This window comes from Halichoerus grypus, chromosome 4, assembly GCF_964656455.1.
Source record: "Halichoerus grypus chromosome 4, mHalGry1.hap1.1, whole genome shotgun sequence".
NCBI lineage: Eukaryota > Metazoa > Chordata > Mammalia > Carnivora > Phocidae > Halichoerus > Halichoerus grypus.
In genome coordinates, this window is record NC_135715.1 from 129,343,950 (window position 1) to 129,360,770 (window position 16,821).

The following is a 16,821-nucleotide window of genomic DNA, read 5'->3' on the forward strand; positions in this document are numbered from 1 at the left end:
AACGACTGAGCCACCCAGGCGCCCTCATAATGTGAAAATTTTAAGAAATTCAAACTTTAGTGTCCATAAATAAAGTTTTATTGGAACAGGGCTGTGCTCATTTGTTTAAGTATGTCTATGGCTGCTTTCAAGCTACAATGACAGATTAGATGACGGAGACACTCTGGCCTGAAAAACCCAAGATAATGTACTATTTGACCCTTTATAGGAAAAGTTTGCCATTCCCTGTTTTAGAGTCTTAAGAAAACAGATTATAGAATGAGGAGGTTGGAGAGAAAGGTAGGGTCTAGCAGGGCCTCATATTAAGTCCTTGGATTTGCTCCTCTAGTCTAAGTGATGAGGAATCACATAACTGTATTTAGCATGAAAGTGTTTTTATTAAAGATTTCATTTGGGTGGTAGTGGAAAGGATAAATTAAAGTGATGAAAAAAATTAAGTAGATGGGGAAAGGTTTCAGAAAATCATGTAGCTCAGGCAAAAAAAGCTGCCAGTGCTCCCTATCACTGCCAAATTGTCCTTCATCCACTTATCTCCATCTAACATTGTACTTCCTGTCTCTCACCCTACTCAGTGTAAGCTCCAAGACTGGGAGAATTTTTCTTAGTTTTAATATTGCAGGGCTGATTATCTTCAGGGCCTAGAATAGTGCCAGCAATATAGCGTGCACTCAATACATATTTATTTACGAACAAGTATTTATTGGGTTAATTTAAGGTTTTTGTCCAGCATTAGACTGTAAAATCTGTGAAGGCAAGGACGGTCTCCAGCTTCTAGTGGACACGGAGTGAGCCCTCCATCAACATGTGCTGAACGACTTAATCAGTGAACAAATGGAGACTATCACCCTACAAAAAAACTTGTAATTCTCAAGCCTCATGCCCCTGTTTTTAGATCATTTCTTAAGTGGTCCGTCATAAAATATTTGCTTAATAGATGATCAGTGACAGAGAGGACCATCACCCTCAAATACTCTTCCACTTTCAAGCCTCTGTCTTTGTTTTCACGTAATCTTTCCGTGCCCCTTTCTGTCCAACAGGTTTACTGACATGACTTTGCTTAATTAAGTCGTTAAAAATCGCACCGGGAGGCGCCGTTGGTGGTATTCGTTGACCAAGCTTTCTGAGCCGACGCGATACAAAGTACAAGTACACACCACAAACCGGGTGGGACAAGCACCCGAACGGCGATTCCTTAGCAGCTTGGCGCGCGGGCTGCCCTGGACCTCAGGATTTCAAAGCAGGGCCCACGGAGGTGGCCCGAGTGATGCAGCTATAGGCCCACACGCCACGCTGGGGCACCTGGCGGACTGGGGCAGCAAAAGCACAGCAAGGTAATGACGCCCTCGCTAATTCTGCCCCTCCCCAGGCTCCCCGGCCCCCACGCTACCGGCAAAGGCAGCTCGCGTCTAGGCCCGCGGCCCGCTCACCTTCAGCCCCTGCGAATCCATGGCTCCCACGGGGCTGGGTCGCAGGCCACCAGGACAAGCGCCCGGCGCAGCCCAGCCGAGAAGCCCGGAGCTCAGGGACCCCGCAGCCCAGGCCCAAACCCCGCTCGCGCTCCAGGACGCGGCGGGAGGGGCGGGGCGGGCCCGCGCTGCCATTGGCTGCCGGTGGCAGGGGGCGGGCTCTCAACGCAGGGATTTGCGGAGAGGAGGTGTTGAGAGGGAGGAGGTGCTGCGAGGGAGGAGGTGCTGCGAGGACCCGGAGGAAGGGCTGCGGGTGGGAAAGGGGGAGCGACCTGATGGTGCGGGAGGCGAAGGGGTTTCACACGAGGGAACGGCCCAAGGAGGACAGCGGGTGGGCGGGCCCGAGGATTTGGAATGAAGGAATTAAGGAAATAGGGCAGGAAGTAGGAAAAAGAGCAGTGTTTCCCATCTCTGGCTACAAAGAAAGACACCATTTTCTGCCCGTTTGTGTAGAGGCCAGTTTCCGCAATGCGGCTGTTTGGAGGCTTGACCGGCGCAGAGAAAAACCTTTAACTTTCACGTGTAGTAGTTGTATTACCGCCGCAAGGTGGCGCAGAAAATTCACAGTTCTTAACAGAAGGGTGATAAGCTTCTTGAGCTCTTTACAGACATTGCTGCAATCCCGTGTTTGTTAGAATATGCTTTAAATTAGTCCTTTTTTCTCTCAGATAATGATAGAGGCATTTTTTCCAGGATTTTAAGTTGACAATAAAATTACTTCCTGTGCATGGGGCGCCTGGCTGGCTCAGACGTAGAGCATGTGACTTGGTCTCCCGGTCCCGAGTTCTAGACCCACGTTGGGTGTAGAACTTAAAAAAAAAATTCATTCCTGTGCAAACTATTATGTTTGCACCCATTAGGCAACTCTATCAGCTGCTCATAGATTTCTTCAGGTCAGAGAATTAAATTGAATTATAATGAAGTAAGAGATTTCCTATTTCTTCTTCAAGATACTTTAAAAATAGTGGTAAAGATTTGAGGTTTAAGTGTTCTTTGTAGATTCCAAATTTCCATACCATTGTTAATTATCTTACTTTAGTTGATATATTTGGAAGTTGCCATAATCAAATTTTAAATTTGTTGAGCAGGAGGGGCACCTAGGTGGCTCCACTGGTTGAGCTTCTGACCCCAGGTTTGGGCTCAGGTCATGATCTCAGGGTGGTGATATCCAGGCCAGTGCCTAGCTCTGTACTAGCTCCTGCTCTCTCTCTCTCTCTCTCTCAAATAAATAAATCAATCTTAAAAAAAATTGTTGAGGAGACAATGAACATCAGCTTTTTTCCATGCTAGTAGGTTAGGTAATGACAATCTAGAAGGAAAAAGTGGTTACTTTCCCATACTTCAAGCCTAGTAATATTTTTCATTGGTTTCCTTTTAAAGACTGCTCCACCCAAAAAGGCACATACTGTTTTCATGAGGATTATCTTTTTTGTTTTCCATATTCATAGTCAAGCTAAACAGTTGTGGACAACTTGTAAGTGCTGGTCTGATTTTCAAAGCATGTGGCATAATCTGCTCTTTGTATGCAGCAGAAAATACCACAAGCCATCGTGCTCATTAAAGTTTATAATCTTGAACTCTTTGGTTTTGGTTCCAAGTGAAAAGTTCATCTGAAAGAAAATATCTAAGGCTGTGATTAAAGGAACAGGTGGTCAGCTACCTTTCTGAGAACTTTAAAGTCTTTTTTTTTTTTTTTTAAGATTTTATTTATTTGTTTGACAGAGAGAGACACAGCGAGAGCAGGAACACAAGCAGGGGGAGTGGGAGAGGGAGAAGCAGGCTTCCTGCTGAGCAGGGAGCCTGATGCGGGGCTCGATCCCAGGACCCTGGGATCATGACCTGAGTGGAAGGCAGACACTTAATGACTGAGCCAGCCAGCCCCAGAACTTTAAAGTCTAAACTTCGACTGTAAGACCACTGGAAGGCTGCATCCTTGGACCATATTAATTTAGCCCTTTATAGAATTTCCTTCATTGAATTTTGTTCTAAGGTTAAATTATTTAACACAAAACACCATGCCTAGCACTCCATGAGTGTCTGTTGGATTAAATCTTCTTTGGGAATTTGCTTTGACACTCCTGGCAACTTGATGTTCTCCGCATAAGGTAAAAAGTGTCTTTTGGATCTCAGGCCAGGAAAAACTGTCTTCCCTGAAAAACCACGGAATGTGTTCCTCAGCTCGGACATTTTTATTGGCTCACTTTTGCCTACCAACATTTGAGTATGGCATCTAAGACCCTTCACCTCATTGTCTTTTCCAACCTGCTTCACCCTTCCCAGAGCCTTTATTCCAGGCAAACGGGACAACCATTCTTTCTTCTGGGAATGCTTTTCCCTACTCTGAGCTCTTTTTTCATCTGAGAAAATCTACTCTTGATTCAGAGTTCATCTCAAATCTCATTCTGTAGGAAGGCTTTAGGATCACCGTAACTGGATGGACGTGAGAGATTGCATGGGATAGTAGCAAGAATATGGTCTCCCAGACCTAAGGTAGAGCTCTTGTCTGTTTACTTTTGTGACTTAGAAAGAAGTAATTTCCTGAGCCTTAATTTCCTTATTTACCAAAGAAACTAAACACTTAACATACATGGAAAGTTCCTGACATATACTAGGCATTCTACAACCAGTAATTTCCATGAAACATACGGTGCCCTGCAAGACCTACAGCACTTGTATATTCTTTGTATTATGGTCTTGGTGTGCTGTTTGCTAATTTAATCTTGTTTATTATATGGTGAGCACCTTAAGGCCATGCATGTAGTGTAGTGGGTAAGAGCTTAGTCCCTAGAGATAAATCATCTGGGATCATATCTTAATACTATTATTCACTAGTTGTTCATTTGGAAAAATTACTTAACCTCTCTGTGTTTCAGCTGTAAACTGAGACTAATACTTCAGAGAGTTGTTAAGAAGATTAAATGAGTTAATATTTAATGGACCCAGCAGTATTAGGTACATGGTAAGCAATGAATAACTTTAACCTATAATTATTTGTACTCCCAACTTCTCCAAATATAGAATATAGTATTGATTCTGTAAGCATTTAGTAAATCTTATGAGGACTGTTGGGGCCCTTCAATTGTGTCTCTGTTTGGCTTTCTTTTCCCCCATTCTTAAACTAAGCTACTTTTATCTATATTATTTCATTATATATTCTAGAAGTTAAAGGAAAACATTTAGGAAAAAGAAGTGGTTCTGGTGAAAACAAAAGTAAAAGTAAGAAAAAATAAAACAGAGATATGGAATTTGGAATCTGGTAAGAACTTTAGAAACGATTGTCCAACCTCTTTATTTTACAAAGGAGTAGAATGAAGTCCAAAAATATGAAATAACTCACCCAAGGTCTCACAGTTTTCTATTTCCAATCTAGCCTCCAAAGCAGTTATGAATAATGGACAAGATGAAGTGTTTTTCTTTTTTCTTAAGGCTATTACTCTAAAGTTGAAACAGGAGATAAAGAGGTTAAAAATGTATGAAATCCAAATAAACTAGCACACAGTTCAGTCTCAGAGGTGACATCATGGGAAAGTTAGAGATTAATGAAGTCAGGAATTAGAGTTATGGCTCTGACCCTTAATAACTCTGCAACTCTAGTCAAGTGGTTAATCTTTCTCTGCTTTAGTTGATATGTTTACAATTGGAGTAATTGGAAATAGGATCATAATATTTGCTTTGTCAATGTATAGACTAAATGAGATTATAGTAAGGTCATTGAAAAATTGAAAAACTCTGTGTAAATGTTCATATCACATTTACAGGAAAACTTCATAGCACAGTTACAAGAAAGCTCCTTAACTCATGAGCTGTTTGACTATGGGGCAGCCACCTTACTTCTCTGAGTTTAGGATCCAACCTTTCATATACTGTCTAGTGCTCTTTTCTTTTCCAAATAACACAGTACAAAAGTACCATATTTTTGAATCATGTATGAAGCATGGTATCTGCTGACATAAAAAATATGATTGTCATAACTCATCCATTTATTTATTTTTATTTTTATATTTTTTATAATGTTATATTAGTCACCATACAGTACATCATTAGTTTTTGATGTAGTGTTCCATGATTCATTGTTTGCGTATAACACCCAGTGCTCCATGCAGTACGTGCCCTCCTTAATACCCATCACCAGGCTAACGCACCCCCCCCCACCCCTCTCCCCTCTAAAACCCTCAGTTTCTTTCTCGGAGTCCACAGTCTCTCATGGTTCGTCTCCCCCTCCAATTTCATTCCCTCTTCATTTTTCCCTTCCTTCTCCTAATGTCCTCCATGCTATTCCTTATGTTCCACAAATAAGTGAAATCATGTGATAATTGACTTTCTCTGCTTGACCTATTTCACTTAGCATAATCTCCTCCAGTCCCATCCATGCTGATGCAAAAGTTGGGTATTCATCCTTTCTGATGGCTGAGTAATATTCCATTGTATTTATGGACCACATCTTCTTTATCCATTCATCTGTTGAAGGGCATCTTGGCTCTTTCCACAGTTTGGCTATTGCGGACATTGCTGCTATGAACATTGGGGTGCATATGGCCCTTCTTTTCACTACATCTGTGTTTGGGGGGTAAACACCCAGTAGTGCAATTACTGGGTCATAGGGTAGCTCTATTTTTAATTTTTTGAGGAACCTCCACACTGGAGAAAGGGGAACTCTCTTACACTGTTGGTGGGAATGCAAGTTGGTACAGCCACTTTGGAAAACAGTGTGGAGGTTCCTCAAAAAACAACTCATCCATTTAAAATTCTACAATTTTACTCATTTAAGTTAGGGAGAAGACAGTAATGGTCAAGCACGTGCCTTTCACATTTCTTTTGCTTAATAACACTATGGAGGAAGTTGAAGATGTGATCTAACTTCTAACAATATATTGTTTAATCATTTATTCATTTCATTCAGCCAAACATTTAATGAGTGCCTATGACTGAGAACAAAATTCTTGTTCCCACCCTCTTATACTTTAAAGTCTAGTAAAGGTAGACAGACATTGAATAGGTAGTCACAAAAGGAAATGAATAAATTACAATTAGTGACAGCTTTAATAGCTGTTTTAGGAAGGCAGTTAAACAAGAGACTAAATTGAGTGGTCTCTTCACAACTTTAGGGATTAGTATATTAAGAATGAAGTGAAATTAACATCACTTGTTACAGTCCAGAGACTCCTTCTAGTCAATTCCTACAATTGACTTCAACCACTGATACTTTGTTTTTCTTCAAAATGACCCAGACAGCTCAGATATCTGGCTAAGAACTTCCTGATAACAGAAAAATTTGCTTCTTGCTCACCTATCAGATGTAGTGACTGTTTCCACTCAAATACCATGATGGAGACTTACCAGGAAAGTTATTTTTTCTTGGGTTTCTTGATTATATCTTGACATTTCATCTATGCAAAAGTAGGAGAGAGAAGATACAGAAAAATACTTTTCAGAAGAGTCTGGTATTTTGAAATAGAAATAATGAATTATTTAATTGTTTACAACCACAATATACAGAACATCTTCACGAGATGCCATTTGTCATTCTTTCTACTCCTTTCAAGAACTTTATCTGATTATAAAATAAGAATGAAGAATAGTGATAACTCCCCCCTCAGCCTAGAATTTACTCACTTAGGTTCAAGTTCACATCTGAAAAATCTTACCCAACATCAGGTTCACACTGCCGTCTTCCTAGACTATTATTTCTGGGTATAAGATAACCAGAGGTCTGTTCTACTTTTTATCCGAAGGTTGAGAAAAATCAGGCCTTAGCTTTATAGGTGTCTCTTGATAACTTTGTTTATAGCAGAGTTTCCAACTAGTCACCAGCATTCCTTAGAGGCAATACATGCTAATGTAAAATGTTGAGTTTGCAAAAATAAGTGAGGGAACAGTGGCTTCATGCCCAGTACACTTGAGGTCATGAAGGATGCTATGCTCTAATGCGATTGTCTTTGAGTATGTCAGATATAATTTTTCTCAGCAACTTTCCTTTCTCTGCCTTTCCCATCGGTCTCTCTTCCCTGCATCCACTTCAGCATCCGTGTGACAGGCATTGTATGATCCCTCTGCTCCCCACTGAATTGCCTCTCCCAGCTTGTCATTCCAATGTTCTTATCCTAAATACCTCTTATTCTTCCAACTTTGACTTCTTTATCTACCAGAAATCAGGCCAGAAGCTCATTAGAGTGTCACCTTACCCAGAGGCACATGGCATTCCCTCCACAGTGGAGGCACCTGAGTCCATCTCCCTTAGGAAGAGCACCTTTCTCATTCAGAGTGATGCCTGGAAGCAGAGCTTCCCTCTGACAGCTGAGGAGATTTTTTTTTTTTTCTCACCTCAAAGCATCCAGGTTTTCTCTTTTCGCATCCAACTCCCAGCTTCTCCTTCACATGGCCCTCCTCATCGGCCCCTACCACTTATCTGAATTAGCTGAATTAAAACAGCTGGAGCTCGCACTGCTGGATCCCTGCTCATAAATCCATTTATAACTAGCTTTAATTTGTGGCAGTATATTTTTCCCCAGACCTTTACTTTGAGAATGTTCAAACATGTGAAAAGTTGAACAATATAATGAACACTCCTATACTCATCCCCAGAGAACTTTTCTGAGATGCTCTTTTGTATTGCTCTCCAGATTTTCCATTCTCTTTGATTTATGTAGACAACTAGGTCATTAGTATTTTGTATCAGGGTGGAAGCAAAAGTCTTTAGAAATGTGTTGCCCAATAAAGTAGCCACTAGCCACATGAGGCTGTTTACATAGTTAACATTGAACACTACATCAAAAATTAATGATGCACAATATGTTGGCTAACTGAACATAATTAAAAAAATAAAAATAAATAAAATGAATGATGATATATATATATATATAAAGAAAAAGAAAATAATGGATGTGCTAAAATCCGTAAGTGAATTATAATACATATTTGAACAGTGTATACAGAAAAGTGGAACCCATTAACAGGGTATTTCTTAGGGGGTGGGGAGAGGGATTGAGAGAACAATTGCATTTTCTGCATTACACACATCTAAATGTTTGAAATGTATTTAAATCAAGTTTTTAAATGTCAGAGAAAAAAATTAAAAAAAAATAAATTTACACAGTTAAAATAAAAATTAAATTCATCAGTTGCTCTAGACACATTTCAGATACTCAAGAGCCCCATGTGTAGTGGACAGCACACAGAGAGGACAATTTTGTCACCTCAAGAAATTCGATTTTACAGCACTTTAGAAGACTTTGGGATCTTTTGTAAAGTAAAAATCTTTTTATAAAGGATCTGGGTTTCTTGGTGGGTAGTAGGGGCCAGAGAAGTGCTACTCAGGCAAGAGAAGGAGGAACACTTTCCAGAAACAGAGACAGAGACAAAAGTCAATAGGGTCCTGTAATTTCAGGCATCCACCCCCTGATCTGTGGCAGTGCACCCAGAGGGAGATGAAACTTGAGATAAATGGGGGCATGGTGTACCCAGTAGAGCTGATTCTGCAATACTGACCTGACTATAATACTGACCACTTTAGCTGGGACAATAAGGATGTCATCAGAAGCTGTCTTGGACCGGAGGGTCAAGAAACTTCTCCCATTTTCTTAACACCGTATGAGCCTCTTGGATTCTGGTTGAGTCCTGGGAGAGGAGGATGTTAATACCAAGTGGAATGCATTTCCTGGCAATCCAATGGACTGATGCTAAGCTTTGGATTTTATTAGATTTAAAAGAAGAAATAGAAATTTTCTGCACACGTGAATTTTGGGACTGAATTTCAAGCCCACTAAAAATAGTGAACACTTTCTTTGGTAATTATTTAAAATATATACATGTATTTACATAGTGTGTGGGTTTTTGGCCACTGGGGGACATTGTTGCCCCATGCACAAGACAAACAGTGGTTCTCAAACTTGAGCATGCATCAAAATTACCTGGAGGGCTTGTTCAAACACAGATTGTTAGGTTGCCACCTACAAAGGTTCTAGTTCAATTTGGGGGGGGACTCAAAAATATGAATTTCTAACACATTCTCACATGATGCTGATGCTGCTGGTCTGGGGACCATGCTTTGAAACCTACTGCTTTAGTAAAAATTGTAAAATATGACATTAAGACTACTTATCAATCAAACTTGCTTCATCATTAGAGTATTATAATGGACACAGAGAACAATTTAGATGCTATAATAATAACTGGCCTTAGTCTAGCATAGGAATGTTGTGTGGTATTTCAATAGTTAGTAAGAGCACTTTAGGAAGTCATAGTTTCTATACAGTTGAAGTTCATAGTTCTGTATAGTGCAGTGGATGGAATGAAGTTTAAGAACAAAAAACTTCATGGCTTCTGAAGCCTAAATTAGCTTAGGTCTAGACAAAACTTGATCTCCAAATAATTGATTTAGAAGACGCCTCAAGATCCATACCTGAAAATTACAGACCCTAAAACATGATAATTTATTTCCAAATAGTAATTCAGACAATGTCAAAGACACTCAATTTGGCAGGATAATCCAGGGTGAGGTTCTGTTTTAGAGTTGTATTGGAGACTGGGACATAAGCTCTCTCATGAAATACAGCCTTCCAAAGCAGAAAGAAAATCATTTTTCATGTGTTCCTAATAACTGGTGGTCTTTCTATAATGTTGTATCTTTTTCTCCTCCAGACAGTTATTATATCAAAATCAATGTGTAGATAGCAGTCATCCCTTCTCCTGAAAAATCCTTTGTATATTGTCTTAAAAGCCTAGAAAACTAATGTAAGGTTTACTTGATTTACCATGTTAATTATGGTAGTTTATTGTTTTATGCTGCCAGAATTGGTTTTATTCTCAGAAAAATAATGTTTTGAAACTAGAATGGACCTTGGAAATTCATGTCTTTTCAAACCCTGCATTTTGTAAATGAGATTCCAATGTTCAGGGAAGTTAAATGATGAGTTCAAGGCGTTACAGATTTTATTAGAAGAACAATATTTCTGGTCTTCTGGAAGAGTGATTGACAAACAGTAGCTTAGGAAGTTTGAAAGGTTAAGTAAATGTTTGGATCTAATGTTACATGTAGTAAAAAGTTATGAAAAAATGTAAACCAAGTTTTAGCAATATTTGTCTTTGGGCTTCTCATTTTCTGCTGTGTAAATTTTATAGGCTTGATTTTGTTACAATAATCATGTTTTACTATTGTAATGAAAGACTGAGATAATTTCTATTTCAGAAATAAATGTAGCAGTACTTTTCAATATTTTAAAAGAAAAACTATATTGCTGAATGAGATAGCTTATTTTAAGTATAATTGTTCATAGATAATTAATTTAAATTACATTCTTTATTTATCATTCATAGGCTATGTAGGAATTGAATAGCATCATCTGGGCTAATAGTATTTGCCATAACTCCTCATTTTCATTCTCAAGTAGGCATTTTCTTTGAATAATAATGTGATGATATGTGGCTCCTATCATCTGAAATATGGCATTGTTAAGCATGCTGCTTTGCGTTGGGTTCACTGCAAAAAAAATGTATTATTGGCTTTATGTTTTTGATCCTAAATTTCAAGATGTTGTGAGAAAAGTTTTCAGTTTGCAATATCTATCCAAGTTGGTAGGTTATTAATTTATACAACTTTTAAAAAAGTACAGTGCTGGCACTATTCTATACCATGTGAGATGACTGTGGCTCCTGGCCTTAGAGGTCTTTTGGTTGTAGAAGTGTTTGTCCTGGAAGAGATGTTGGGAGATGAAAAATTAAAGAGTGTCCTTTGATGGCCCCTGCTTCAAGGAGAAGCACCTACACCTAACCCAAATGTCTAATATAAACATGGAAAATGTGAATATCTTTGACCTAGAAAACTCAATTTCAGAAATCTATCCAACAGAAATACTTACAGATTTCACAAAAATACCAGAACAAAGATATTCATTACAGCCTTGTTAGCTGCAAAGCGAAATTGGAAAAATCTAAATGTGCATCAAGAAGTGACCCATTAATTACATCTATAGAACGGAATGCTATGCACCATTTAAAAAGAATGAGGTAGATTTAAAAAATATTTTTTAAAGATTTATTTATTTATTTGAGAGAGAGAGAGAGTGCATATGTGAGTTGGGGGAGGGGTAGAGGGAGAGGGAGAAAGAAAATCCCAAGCAGACTCCCCATTGAGCTCAGAGCCTGACATGGGGCTCCATCTCACTGCCCTGAGATCATGACTGAAGCCAAAATCAAGAGTTGGATGTTTAACCGACTAAGCCACCCAGGTGCCCCAAGAATGAGGTAGATTTATATGTGCCAATTGGAAATATACCCAAGATATATTACTTAAAAGGGCAAGTTGCAGAACGACGTGATATGTATAGAACATGATATGTATACAACGGTATGCATACAACAATGCCTGGAGTGTTACTCAAGAAACTGTTCAAAGAAGAGAGCGGGAAAATAAGATTTTATACCTTTCTGTGCTGGTTTAGTTCTTTTTCTGAAATAAAAGGCATGTTTTGTTTTTATAGCCCAATCAAAAACAAACAAACAAACAAAACCACATCACACTTCAATAAAGTTTACAAAGACCAATAGGTACTGGTCCCTATCCCTATCATAACTTTTTAATTCTCATGTTTATCATAAGATGCTATTTGAGTAGAAAAAAAGGTTCCATAGCCCTAAAATATTAGAATGGTCATTGGAGTAGAAGTTAATCTTCCCTGTGTGATCTCTCTTGGTATTGGTAGTCTGTATAAATAAATGACCATTCATGGTTCAGATTGTCCTGCATCAAGATACCATGTCCCAATTGCCAAATTCTTTATCTGAGTGCACAGCTGTTTTCCCCAGAGGAGAAAGGGGGATCTTTCTTAATTTTTACAAAGGTCTGTGTGAGCTAATTGTGTCCCTGATGTTCAAATTTATCATATGTGCTGAAGTTTAACTATTTTGTTCTGTTTATTCAGCCCAGATTGCTGGGAAGTCTTGCACCTCGAAGTATCATACTGAATCAAACTCTAACTCAGGGGTGATCCTTGTGCCAGCACATTCTGACCATTAAATTTTTTATTGGTTAAGTACTCTTACCAACTAATGACGAGTTCCTGAAATCCTGGAAACTTACCAGGCTGCCTACCCCTAAGCAAGGGTTTCACAGACTTGCTAATCATAAGACTCTCCTGGGGAGCTTACCATAGCTTTCTCCTGCCTCATTCTAACAGCATAGCTCAGTAGATATTTTTTTCTAGAGATTTGAGCTGAGGCTTAAAACTGTATTTTAGCTATTGCCCTGGTAGGTTTTTAGAATTAGGTAAGTTTTAAAAAAAGAAAGAAAAGAAAAGAAAACTGCCCTAGGATTGTTGAAAGGGAAGAGAGGTTATGTGATAGGCTCAGAGACTTGGAGCCACCATATTGAAGTTATCCTAGGATTGATTTGGACACTTAAGGCAGAGTCCAGGGAGAATGCCATGGAAATACCTAGGTTTTGGTGTGGAAAAGAGAGAGTGTCTTAAAGTTGTAAGACATACCTGGATAGTATACTAAATTTCATGCAATTAACTGCATACTGAGTTTTATTTTAGCAAATCATACAACCTCTGCTGTATTTGAATGAGGTCCTTCCTCACTCTCCTTGTCTCTGAAGAAAATTATTTTCAGGTATTTTCACCGTTCTCCATAAATCCTATTATCCATTTCCTTACGTATTTATATGATCACAATCTTATAGTTACTATCTATAGTTTGCTCTAGCATTGCACCTATTTTAGGTTATCAGTCAGTATAACTCAACAGACTTTTCCCTAAGGTCAGGCAAATGGCTGCACTCTACAATTGAGGTTGATCAAAGGCCCAATCTGTTTGCCTTTAGAAATTTGTGTTTTCTATGACTGCAGGAAATACTGCTGAACAAGACATTTCTTCACCATCTTTGATGAAAGATGAGCATTAATAATGCAGGTAAGAATCAGGCCAAGTGATGTTGAAGAGAAAACAAGGTCCAGAAGCCCTAATTCCTTTTAGAGGAATAAATTTAAAATAGCAAGCTCAATAGTTCCACTCTAGCAAATAATGGGGTGAGTATTATACAATCCTTAAGTTCTAAAGAGTTAAAAATCAATTTATGAACTCTTATACCTTGGAAATATTTATGTATATACGTATCTATACCTCTATCTATGTCTTTTTCTTTATAGGTAGTAGAGAGGTAGTGTACGTACTCTTATGGATGGATATAATCCTCATCCACTTAAATATTTATTATATATATCCAATATTACTAAAATATACTAACACTGATATTCATTTGTAACTCTTGCGATGTTTTTTATTACCTTATATATCTTGTGTATAATGATAGCCCTCTGATATTATAGTATATAAGTAAAGAGGAAAATATCTTAGAGGGGTAAATAATTCTTGAAAATAGAACTATTTTGAGCAATGCTAAAAATTAATTAATTTGTTCATTTGCTAAATACCTACTGAAAATGTTCTGTGTGTAAAGCGCTATAGAGGATAGAAGGCATTTAAAGCCCGTCTCTGCCTATCAGACATTATCTGCTGTGTGTGTTCCTGTGGCGGAAGCGGAGAGGGAGGGTGGTCAGAGGAAGCAACCACATTCCAAACCACTGCATCCTGGCAGTTTAAGGGCCATACGAATGACATATATGAGGTGATCTTATGTCCTGGTTTGCCTGGAAGAGTCTGTTTTTATGCCTGTTGCTTCTGCATAATTGCTAATAGTCTCCTCCTCCTCCTAATAGCACTCTCAAAACTGTTTGGGTTTGGGCATATACAGCAAAATCCCATGGAGGTTCATAGGAGAGAAAATCAAGAGATTACAAGGGAGCTATCACTGAATCCCAGAGTTTGGGTTTGGTTTCAGTGGGAGGAAGTGAGATGAGGAAGGTACGTAAGGCTAGTGGTGTCTCATCATTGCTTTCCTGTAGCTTCTCAAATTATGTCTCTGCTTTCCCTTTCCTTTTCCTTAAAGTCAAAATCTTCTCTAGCATCTTCACTTCTACCTTAACTTATTTTACAAATATCTTAATGACTCTTCATTACTACACGTTGGAGCCAAAGTCCTGATATGCACTTAGGGCCCTTTATTATCTGACTCCTGCTTGCCTCTCAGTTGCTGTCAATACTCACTTTTCAAGGCGCCTGGGTGGCTCAGTCACTTAAGCGTCTGCCTTTGGCTCAGGTCATGATCCCAGGGTCCTGGGATCAAGCCCCGCGTTGGGCTCCCTGCTCGGTAGAGGAGTCTGCTTCTCCCTCTCCTTCTGGCCCTCCCCCCAGGTGTGCTCTCACTCACTCACTCTCTCTCTGTCTCTCAAATAAATAAATAAAACATTTTTAAAAAATACTCACTTTCACTTTATTGTGAATGCTCTGAATGTGCCATGCTGTTTCCCATTTCCATATGTGTCTTGGTCATCATCAGCTGGGCAAACATGTGTATAGTAATTACTATATGCTTGGAACTGTTGATCTAAAAGCTTTATTTGTATTAACTTATTTGATCCTCATAAAAATTATTATTACCATTTTACAGATGACAAAATTGAGGCAACAAAGGGTTAAGAAACTTTTCAAGGTTGTTCAGCTAGTAAGCAGTATAGCTGATATTTGAATCCAGGCAATCTGTCTCTAGAATCTATCCTTTTGACCACTATTCTATAATATTTCTGCTGTTCAGACTGCCCTTCCCCTCTTATTCTTCAAACCCAGGCCAGGATTTTCTGTCCTAGTTATTCCTATATCCTCCCTTAGAGTTACTCATCTACCCCTCTGTATACTCTGTAACGTGTACTTACGTATTTTGCTGAATTAGAAGGCTAACCCACACAATAACAGATACTGGGAAAGCAGGTTGATTCTGGGTAGTTTTGTTGGTGGCTGAGAGGAATAAAATGTAGTCAAATCACTTTGGCCTTATTAAGTAGAAAGTGATAGTTGAATATGCAAATATAAAAGACAAATAGAAAGTTGAAATCGCAGCATCAGCTCAGCAAAAGAGCTGATGGTGCTGTATAAATGCAAAAGGAGAGAAAAAGTTAACAAATGGTAAAGGCAAAGAATCTAAATTATAGGAAGAGACCTAGAATAGTTTTATGGAAGGCAAAGGAAGATGCGGTTTAATAAAGGTGTTGATGATGATCAACATCAAACTCTAATAATCTGTCGAATATAATAACGACTGAATAAAGATCAATGAATTTGGCTAATTGTAGCCTGGCAGGAATAGGACCCAGATTTGAGAACATTAAAGAGAGAAAGAAGGTGTTTGGAAGAATAAATATCAGCATTGGTTTAGTATTTGAATCTGTTAGAGTCACAATTTATATCAAACAGCTTGATGAAGAAACATAAAACCTGTATCTTAATGCTTTCCCAAAATGCGCGTGCCTGTGCACGTGCGCGCGCATGCGCACACACACATTTTGGCAACTTTAGCACAGGATAGTGAATTCATTAATATCTTAATGAGCAAATTAAACTTTCTATAACAATATATTTTTTCATGAAAAATTTACACTTAAAATATAACTTCCTATAAGTTATAAGAAGGTATTTACAAATGACATATCTGATAAAAGGTTAGTATCCAAAATATATAAAGAACTTATAAAACTCAACACCCAAAAAACACATAATCCAGTTAAAAATGGGCAGAAAACATGAGTAGACATTTTTCCAAAGAAGACATCCAGAGGGTCAACAGACACATGCAAAGATGTTCAACGTCACTCATCATCGGAGAAATACAAATCAAAACTATAATGAGATATCACCACACACCTGTCATAATGGCTAAAATTAACACAGTTAAACAACAGGTTTTGGCAAGGATGTGGAGAAAGGGGAACCCTCTTATGCTATTGGTAGGAATGCAAACTGGGACAGCCACTCTGGAAGACATAGAGATTCCTCAAAAAATTAAAAATAGAACTACCCCAGGAATTGCACTACTAGGTATTTACCCAAAGGATACGAAAATATTAATTCAAAGGGATACATGTACTTCAAAGTTTATAGCAGCATTATCAACAATAGCCAAATTATGGAAAGAGCCCAAATTTCCATCAACTGATGAATGGATAAAGAAGGTGTGTATATATAAGTATATATAATGGACTCTTACTCAGCCATAAAAAGAATGAAATCTTGCCATTTGCAATGTTGTGGATAGAGCTAGAGAGTATATGCTAAGTGAAATAAGTCAGAGAAAAACAAATACCGTACAATTTCACTCATATGTGGAATTTAAGAAACCAAACAAATGGACATGGGGGGAAAAAGAGAGGCAAACCAAGAAACAAACTCTTAACTATAGAGAACAAACAGGGTTACCAGAGGGGAGGTGGGTGGGTGGGGGGGATGGGTTAAATAGGTGATGGGAATT

The 16,821-nt window shown here is 38.5% G+C and overlaps 1 protein-coding gene across 5 annotated transcripts in view; it reads right to left on the bottom strand.

The window, feature by feature from the left end:
• TTC21B (tetratricopeptide repeat domain 21B) overlaps positions 1-1,565 on the bottom strand; it is an 81,602-nt gene extending 80,037 nt beyond the window's left edge. For all 5 annotated transcript variants that reach the window (XR_013447197.1, XR_013447196.1, XM_078070928.1 and 2 more), the window contains exon 1: positions 1,428-1,565. Coding sequence is in view for 3 of the 5 variants with exons in the window: in XM_078070928.1 (XP_077927054.1) it covers positions 1,428-1,448 (21 nt within the window). In the remaining 2 variants the exon portion in view is untranslated. The remainder of the gene's footprint in view (positions 1-1,427) is intronic.
• Positions 1,566-16,821: the final 15,256 nt, after the last annotated feature.